General features: G+C 36.8%; 1 protein-coding gene across 1 annotated transcript in view; it reads left to right on the top strand.

The window, feature by feature from the left end:
* Positions 1-2077: 2077 nt before the first annotated feature.
* LOC123864120 (GTPase-activating Rap/Ran-GAP domain-like protein 3) overlaps positions 2078-9385 on the top strand; it is a 219424-nt gene continuing 212116 nt past the window's right edge. Inside the window, exons 1-2 of the mRNA XM_045904363.1 lie at positions 2078-2136; positions 3359-3455. Of these exons, the coding sequence (XP_045760319.1) occupies positions 3407-3455 (49 nt within the window). The 5' untranslated portion in view covers positions 2078-2136; positions 3359-3406. The remainder of the gene's footprint in view (positions 2137-3358; positions 3456-9385) is intronic.

The raw sequence follows: 9385 nt of genomic DNA, 5'->3' as shown, positions 1-9385 counted from the left end.
GTGACGAGGGCTATCTCAAAAACAAAATTAAGTATTTAGGAATATGAAATTTCGGTATATCATGTACCATATACTGTATTTAAATAATAAATATTGAAAACAACGATTTATAAAATAGTTTTTAAGTTGTGACTAAAACAAAACAACGTTTTTCGGGGTTTTCTTTTACGGTTTATTGCGATGCTCTACCCAAAATAATGATGGCCATAATTATGTACGGAGACGTACAATACGATGCAGCGTAATAAGTCCAGCCTACTGATTCGCTAACTCAGTGTCTAACACAGTATGATAGTCACCGAGCTCATTTTACATTTATTAACCCCCGACCCAAAAAGAGGGGTGTTATAAATCCACTGAAGGTTTACTACGAAAAATTATGATGTCACTCAATGAATGTAGGTCCAACTGTACCTACTTTCAAAGGTGCTATTGAGCCTACCTACTTATAGATTAGCTGGGAACTAGTAACCACTTACAAGTACTTGTCCTTGTTAAGTATTTAACAAAGACCTCGCTCTATTGTACTGATATCTTAAGGTTTATTTACGATTTTTTCCTTTCAAAATGAGAGATTTAATAACAGCGCGGTCTCTGCGCTACGCTCCGGCTACATCGACGGGACACGTCGTTGATAAACGCGTTAACGGCCGTTAGCCGTAGGTGTAGCCACGATCTAACGCGATAATTTTACAACGGCATTCACATTGCCGTTTGGCCCCAATTCAATTGGTAGGTATTAAACGTTAACCGTTCAAGTGTGGTCACTCAATTTAACGCGTTGATTTATCGGCGGAATCATCGTTTTAACTATGGCGTTGTTGGGCATTGAAGATGTAATTCATCCAAGATAAAAACGTATGTAATTTGGCTCTCACTTAAATATTAACCAATTGAACTCCATGAATTATGTAAGCACTAGAAACTCATATCTGTATCTGTGGTGTGCCAGATTTTCGTAAAAATCATGTAAAAATATTTTAGAGTTATTTATTATGTTTTAGAGTTACCTGAGTTGAAAGGAGTACAATAGCACCTATCTTGAATAAATGTTTTGAGTTTGAGTTTAGAAGATTAGTACCTAATAATTATGTAAATGTGAAGATTAGGTAGTAAGTATACCTATAATATGAACTCATGTAGCTATGAAGCTACGACGAAATATTGTAACGAAAATCTGGCAAATTATATTAACAGACATAGATATTGGTCTCTAGCACGTGTTTACTCATTGAATTTGAATGGTAAGTATTCAAATCAAAAAGCCAAACTTCAAATAAACTCTTTAATATGTACAGTTCACTTTAGCTTGAATCTTGATGTTATGTCTTTGCGGGTAACAGCAGCTTTTAGGCCGGTGTACCCTGGTAACATGGTTAACAATGTTCATGGGATATTCTAAGCCATGGCTAATTGACCTGGAAGGGAAGGGGTGTTGTCCACGCAGAGAGCGCAGTAGACGCACCCATGGGGCATAGCCCCAGGAGCGGTGCGTGTGGCTGTGTTGGGTGGTTGGTGATGAGTGTTCCATCCAATCACTGGCCCACCGGTTTCTCGCCTGTCCAGTTTGGTAACGGGCGAGAGAAATATTGAGGATGGGGAACGTGGAAAGTGAATTGCCATCCCACGAACCCTAGCCCTCGAGAGGACTTGTGGATGATGTACACGAGGCGGTCCGTCATTCACAGTGTGGTCCTCGGGTTGGTTGGCGTGCTGTGGTTCTGGCGTGCCGTTAACGGTGTTTGAAGGTACGTAGTGTCCCAGTGGTGGGTCTGAAGCGGCGGACATCCGCTGGCGGAGGAATAGGCGTTGTCGGTCCCCTGTGTTCCGTCGTCAGCTGTGGGATGGAACTTCGTGGGGTTTTTAATCGATAGGAGTCCGACACCCCCGTGGCCGATGGTATCCATGACGGATTTTCCGCACGGAAAAAAAAAAAGTGTCTGGTCTGTAACAATACCAACTGCTAACTTATATTTAAATTTTGATTACCGTGTTAGTCGATAGCATAAAATGCTTACATAAGGTTGAAGAGAGCGTATCATACAAACGGCCACGGCCAGTCGCTTCGGGTCTTCCTCTCAGTTCGAGCGCGCGGGCGGTAATATTACGCCCTTACAAGCGAAGTCGTTTGATGAAGTAAATAATAACAAAATCATGTTTCGGATACTATATTATTTTATTTATTTTTAACGTTGTTTTATATGGTTTTGATAATATCCCCTTATTTATTATAAATTTTTATTAAAAACCTTAAAAATTAAAGCGCGAAAACCTATAAAGTTAGCGTGAATAAAATCATAAAGAAATACAAGTATGAAGATTGTGGAATAGGTACAATATTATTAGGTATAATTCAATTTCTTTTTGTTTTTATTTAATTTTCGGTGAAATCTAAAATTTGATTGTTTCATATTTATATGTATTACCGATAAGAGACTGAACCATTAAATCCCAAATAATATGGTTTTGTTTCAAAACAAGATTATGAAACAAAACAATTATGCAATAAAAATATGAGGAAAGTTTGAACTTATATGTATTTCTAAGTTAAAGGAAAGTTACTTACTTGTACAATTTTATACGAAACATTTTACGATCCATGTTTGTATTGCATAGTCTTGCGTGATTCCTACCGTAGCCATTTCGTAGCAGTTGCTACGAACGCGTAGCATTTACTAGCTAGGCAAAAATTGACTGGCGTTTTAGCTTTTTTTGCCAATGAAACGGAAGTTTCAACATATTCTCAAGCAATAAACAATTATTTAAAAGTGATTTAGTTATTTTTTTCTAGACGGCAACAAAATCAAAATTTTCGTCCCGTTTATTTTAATTAATTGTAATCACGTTTATTGTAAATAAGGTACTGCAGTATAACTTTTTTTGACAATAAATTGGTACATTCAAATAATTTCATAACATTATTCATAAGTACTTCGGAAGTTCGTGCTTAAAGAAATCAAATAAGACAAAAGCTAGCAGTTTATATTATTTTTTTAGTTCCTAGTCAGTCTCTACCTGTTGCTGTCCATAAATCTTTATTGTTAAATGTTTGTTGGTCCAAGTCCAAGTTTCGATTTCATTATACGCTTCTAATAACTTAAAAATAAGAAGACAAGAGCCAAAACAAGACAAGAAAACAAAATCATAGATTACTACTTGATAAATCTATGATATAAAACGCGAAAATCGTTTCTACCTATGTCCGTAATAGACTTTGAAACCATCTAACCAATATGTTCCAAACCGGTTTAATTGGAAAGGCAATAATGAGAAGATGGTTTTAGAACTTTTTTTTTGCATAGTAGCACACGCCGTGTATCCCTAGTTCTTATTTATTTCTTGGTTGATTTTGTAATAGCATTACTGTCGATATGTAAATAGTCATATTTGCAACATTGAGTGTGAGATGGAGAGGCGAGTAGAAGACAAAAGGACCCCACCTCTACAAGAGCAAGGTAAGGGATGTTTATTAAATTATAGTGGGACCAGCAACCACGCGCGGCTACGTTCGGTGGAAATATGAATCCTATTTATCTCGTGGGAAAATTCCTACCTTTTTCCTTGTCTTCATTATAAAGGAGCTTTTTGACCTGGTATCTCCTTCACCTTTCTACCATCGTGTACTGCAAGGCATCGTCAAGGTCTGCATCCGTACGTAGTTGAAATTCCTCGGACACGTATGAAACGATTTGCTTCCTCGTTTCTGATCCGAACCTCTAGGATATGGAACGCCCTTCCGGCATCAATTTTTCCCTCCACTTTCAATATAATATATTCATGTAGGTATATGTAGTTTGACGATCTCCCTGATACTTACTATTCTGAGCACCCGCGCCGTCTGATCCCCGGGTTTAATGCCTAGCGTGTTCAATTTGAAATTTTTTATTTATAAATTAACTTAGGTCTAGTCTGGTGAAAGGCTTCATCCGTGGCTAGTCACGCTACTGGAAAAGCCATGTGTAAGTGATTAGGTAAATGTTCAGGTAATATACTGCCTAGTAACCGATTAAGGGTGAGAAGAGAGTAACTTGCTTTAATGGTGAAGGGAAACATCGTGAGGAATCCTACACGCCTAAGAGTTCTCCATAATGTTTTCAAAGGTGTGAAAGTCTGCTAACCCGTACTTGACCAGTGTGGCAGAGAGGGCTTCAATCCTTCTCATTCTGAGAGGAGACCCGTCCTAATAGTTTAAAAAAAATAGTGGACCGGTGATGGGTTGATCATGATGATGATATCAAATTAATACCTATACATAAAACTATCGTACTTCTTCCAAGTTAGCCTTATTTTGTATTGTCACTTACCATCATATGGGATTCCCTTCAAGGGCTTATTCGACAGCGCATAAAAGAACTAACCTCACTTCCTTGGTAAAATACGTCATTGTTTAAAAATTTCGTCGTCAATTTTTTTATTTACATCAGTGTATTTATTGTTAAATTGAATACTTAGTAAAATGTAAAAGTTATAAACCTGTATTACATAAAAGAAAACGCTGCTTGACTGACTGATCTACCAACACACAGCTCAAACTACTGGACTGATTGGGCTGTTTGGAATGCAGATAGCTATCACACTATCACACTTCACACTAATATTATAAAGGCGAAAGTTTGTGTGTGTGTGTATGTTTGTTACTCCTTCACGCAAAAACTGCCAGACGGATTTGGCTGAAATTTAGAATGGAGATAGGTAATATCATGGATTAGCACATAATATAGGCTACTTTTTATCCCGGAAAATCAAGGAGCTCCTACGGGATTTCGGAAAACCTAAATCCACGCGGGCAAAGTCGCGGGCATCGTCTAGTTATAAACAGAGATTGGAAATTTGTGTAGTCCACGCAGATGAAGTCGCGGGCATAAGCTATCCTAAAATATGTCACATCATCTGGAAAAATCGAATTTATACACAGAAAAGTAAGCACTCTAGAAGTCCGCAGTAGTTCTACCACTCTAAAATTAAATTTTCATTTTACGTAAGTTTTTCAACTTTTTCTCGTTTTTCTTCTGAACTGAGAATGGACTAGTTACGTTAGTTCAGTGTAAATGAAATCTCGGTTGCTTTATTCTTTTTACTTTTGACTACGGCAAAGCCGAAAGGAAGGGTTATGATTGTGAAGAATGTTCTTACTCAAACCATGTCAATTTTTTCATATGTCAATCATAAAAAAAGTAATATTTATATAGTCATTAAAGTTCTGAGACTTGATTTTCTTACTCCCACCCACACTGTGCTGCTTTTAAAACTTTGAAGTAGGAAGTTTTGAATTAATTTAATTAAAGCGGTAGATAAGGTTCTTTATGGGGTCTTAAAGTACCTACCTATTTACTTATCTTCTATCCTATTAACTTGCACAAACTTAGTTGGGAAGATTTTGCTGTGTTAAACTATAATAATATCAAAAACCTGCACAAAAGTCAAATTAAGAAGGTTCCAAAACCTTACGCTTAAAATAATTCTATGAATAATAGAGGGTATGAAACCTTACAAATAGAAAGAAAAATATTCCGTCTTTTTGTACATCATGTATGAAAAATCTCAAGTTTTTAAGTGGTTTTCCAGGATTTAGGTTTGCTGCATAGAAACAGCTGTAACAATAGATCTATATTGTATTTGATTAATGATAAGATTTTATTAGGAATTACAAAAGCGAATAAAATGTTTGAAAGTAGGCGAAATACATTCATTATAATGTGATATACCTAATATCAATTCGGATTCTTTACGTAGGAAAGCGTAATCACTTTTAAGGACGAGTGTAAATAAAAAATTTATAACACCCCCGATAAATGAAGGTTACGTTAACTAGAAAAGAGCTGATAACTTTCAAAGGGCTAAACCGATTTTCTTAAATTATAGCTAAGAACACTCTCGATCAAGCCACCTCACAAACAAAAAAAACTAAATTATAATCGGTTCATTAGTTTAGGAGCTACGATGCCACAGACAGATACACAGATACGCAGATACACACGTCAAACTTATAACACCCCTCTTTTTGGGTTGGGGGTTAAAAATAGTTGCTTGCACTGGCGGGTGCAAATCTAGCTTTGTTGCTGATTGTACGATGCTACGGAACCCTCCGTGTGTGAGGCTGATACACTTGCCTGGTTTTCCATAGTTACTGTGACCTGTTTTAGAACCCCCTTTAATTTTTATAACATCGTATAGAATATGTTGGTCACGAAGACCAACATTCGCAAAATCGTCCTTCGAGAAAATAGCCGTGGATTTTCTGCACTCGAGACGAGAATGTGGGTAGAGCACGTACAAACGTTTTTCAATAACTACCATAGTTTTCAACTTAGGTACCTACACGTAGAATGCTAAAAAAGGTCTCCAATACTGTTTGAATGTTCATAATAAAATGTTCCTACCCATATGTCATCGACATTCCTTCTACACACAAAATGCTTTGAGTCATCATTCCTCATACGCAATACACGCGCATTAGCCACGCGGCTAGAGTTTAGAATTCTCTTCCGACATTAGTATGAAACTAATGTCGGAAGAGAATTCCAAACTCTTCAAACAATTCCAATTATAATCCGAGTATCTTTAAAGCAAAGGCAGACCAACTTAGGCCTATCATCACTTCCCATCAGATATGAGCATCAACTATAGGCACAAATCACAATAGTTAATAATAAAAAAATGTAAAATCATATCGTCCGAACAATTCAAGTTCAATAGGTACGGTTGGTATCGATCTATGTATTTACCTTGAAGTATTTGAGACTGCTGAAGTTGCCGCAGTGACCACGATTGAATTTATTCGGCACCTGGGTATAAGCACGCTATTAAGATTAGGCGTTTTTAGGGTTCCGAATCAAAATGGATCCCTTATGGACTTTGTTAGTCCGTCTGACACAGCCGATTATTTCAGTAACTGTTAAAACTTGAAAATGGATTCATAATATAAATTCATAAAGAGTAATCGCGACTGATGAAAAAGGCATCTTGGAAAATACCCAGATCTGATAAATTGAGGCTATAATGAGTCATCAATGAGGCTCGCATTTTCTCACTCCGCATAGAGCGGGCTAACTAAGTCAGATTTAAGCTCTGTTCAAACTGAAGCGAATAACGCCAAAACTTATAACATGAAGTATATAAATGACTAGCCGATGCCCGCGACTTCGCCCGCGTGGATTTAGGTTTTTCGAAATCCCGTGGGAACTCTTTGATTTTCCGGGATAAAAAGTAGCCTATGTGCTAATCCAGGATACTATCTATCTTCATTCTAAATTTCAGCTAAATCCGTCCAGTAGTTTTTGCGTGAAGGAGTAACAAACATACACACACACACACACACACACACACACACACATACAAACTTTCGCCTTTATAATATTAGTGTGATATTATAGCGTTTTCATAACACGATCAACATTTTAAATGTAAATCAGATGGCGCGAAGCAAGACCGTCCATTTTATAAAATGAATAAGTAAGTATGTAAAATTCAATTCAAACTGTTCTATATCAGCGTCTCTAATCTCTAATAAATATTAGCTTTGAATTTCTTCTCGCAACTATAGTCTTTGTATGCCTTACGTAATAGTATTAGCTTCATCCGTAGAGTATGGGAACTATTATGCAGACATAGCGTAACACTAAGCGCACAATAGCTATGCAACTGTTGCATGAGCATCAAGCTTGAAGCTACTCTTGTATCTCGAGTATGGTATCATGCAGACATAGCCTAAGGCTAAGCGCACATTAGCTGTATAACTGTCGCCTAAGCGTCTAGCTTATAGGTAGCTACTCTAACATCTCAAACAGAATATTCTTTATAAACAGAATAGTCTTTTTCATATGACTCAGCTCGCTGCTGAGATCGCCCGCGACGCGCTAGCTGAGTCCCTATGAAAAAGGATCCCGGATAAGTTCGAAACTGATCGGTTAAACATCAACTAAATACGTGAGTATAGCCGCCACAACCTATACTTATAATACCAATCACTCACCATACTTTAAAGGTTAGAATATGCTTTGTACGGCAAATATGAATTCGATCCAGGGCACATACGTTTTAAGCCATTAAATTGCTTTAACACATTAACACTTGCTTTAACCATGAAGAAAAACGTCGCGGAAAAACTTGCATGCCTGGGAGCTCTCCATAAAGTTCTCAAACGTGTGGAAGCCTACCAATATACGCACTGGGCAGTATGGCATACTATACGGCCTGAGCCATTCTCATTCTGAGAGGAGACCCATGCTCAGTAGTGGGCCGGCAATGGATTGGCCATGATGATGATATAATACGTAGACTTCGTATTACAGAATTATTTTAGGTTTTATTCAAATTCAAATTCAAATTCAAATTATTTTTATTCAATTAAACTTTTACAAGTGCTTTTGAATCGTCAAAATAATCTACCACTGGTTCGGAATGCTGTTCCTACCGAGAAGAACCAGCAAGAAACTCGGCGGTTGCTCTTTTCAAATGTACAATTTACAATAATATGCCATACTGTATACAAGCAATTGCAGCGCCGTATATTGCTGGAGCGAATCAAATCCAAGCTTTTTTGTCATTTACATAATCTTCGATTGTATAATAAGCTTTTTCCAGGAGCATACTTTTAATAGATTTTTTAAACTTGTGTAAAGGCAAGTCTAAAATTGATTGTGGAATTTTATTATAAAATATTACACTCATTCCCACAAACGATTTTCCCACTTTCCTGAGGCGGAGCGTAGGATATGCGAGCCTATTACGGTTTCTAGTTTGCCGGTCGTGAAAATCACCGATTTTTTTGTAACTATGAATGTTTTGTCGTACAAAAATTATATTAGCGTAAATATATTGAGAAGCTACTGTAAGAATACCTATTTCCTTAAATTTCTCTCGTAGGGAATCGCGCGGTTTTAAATTATAGATTGCGCGTATTGCCCTTTTTTGTAATACGAAAATTTTTCCAATATCTGCCGCTTTACCCCATAGTAAGATTCCGTAAGACATAATACTGTGAAAATAGGCAAAATATACAATTTTTGCAGTTTCCACATCAGTTATCTGTCGAATCCTTCTAACAGCGTAAGCAGCAGAGCTGAGTTTACCAGCAAGTGTTGATATATGGGCGTTCCATTGAAGCTTTGCATCTAAAGTTATCCCTAGGAACACGGTAGTTTCTTCTACTTTCAACATATCATTATTTATCATTAAATTAAAATCATTTGCCGTCTTAGTATTGGGCAATGCGAATTCGACACACTTAGTTTTCTTTGCATTTAAAAGCAAATTATTAACAGTAAACCAATGAGTAACCTGCGATATGGTTCTATTTACATCGTCAAAATTATTATAATTTCTATCGACTTTAAAAATCAAAGACGTATCATCAGCAAATAGTACAATATCGCAATCATTTTGG

This window comes from Maniola jurtina, chromosome 4 (genome assembly GCF_905333055.1).
Source record: "Maniola jurtina chromosome 4, ilManJurt1.1, whole genome shotgun sequence".
NCBI lineage: Eukaryota > Metazoa > Arthropoda > Insecta > Lepidoptera > Nymphalidae > Maniola > Maniola jurtina.
This window is presented reverse-complemented; position numbering and strand designations above follow the sequence as displayed.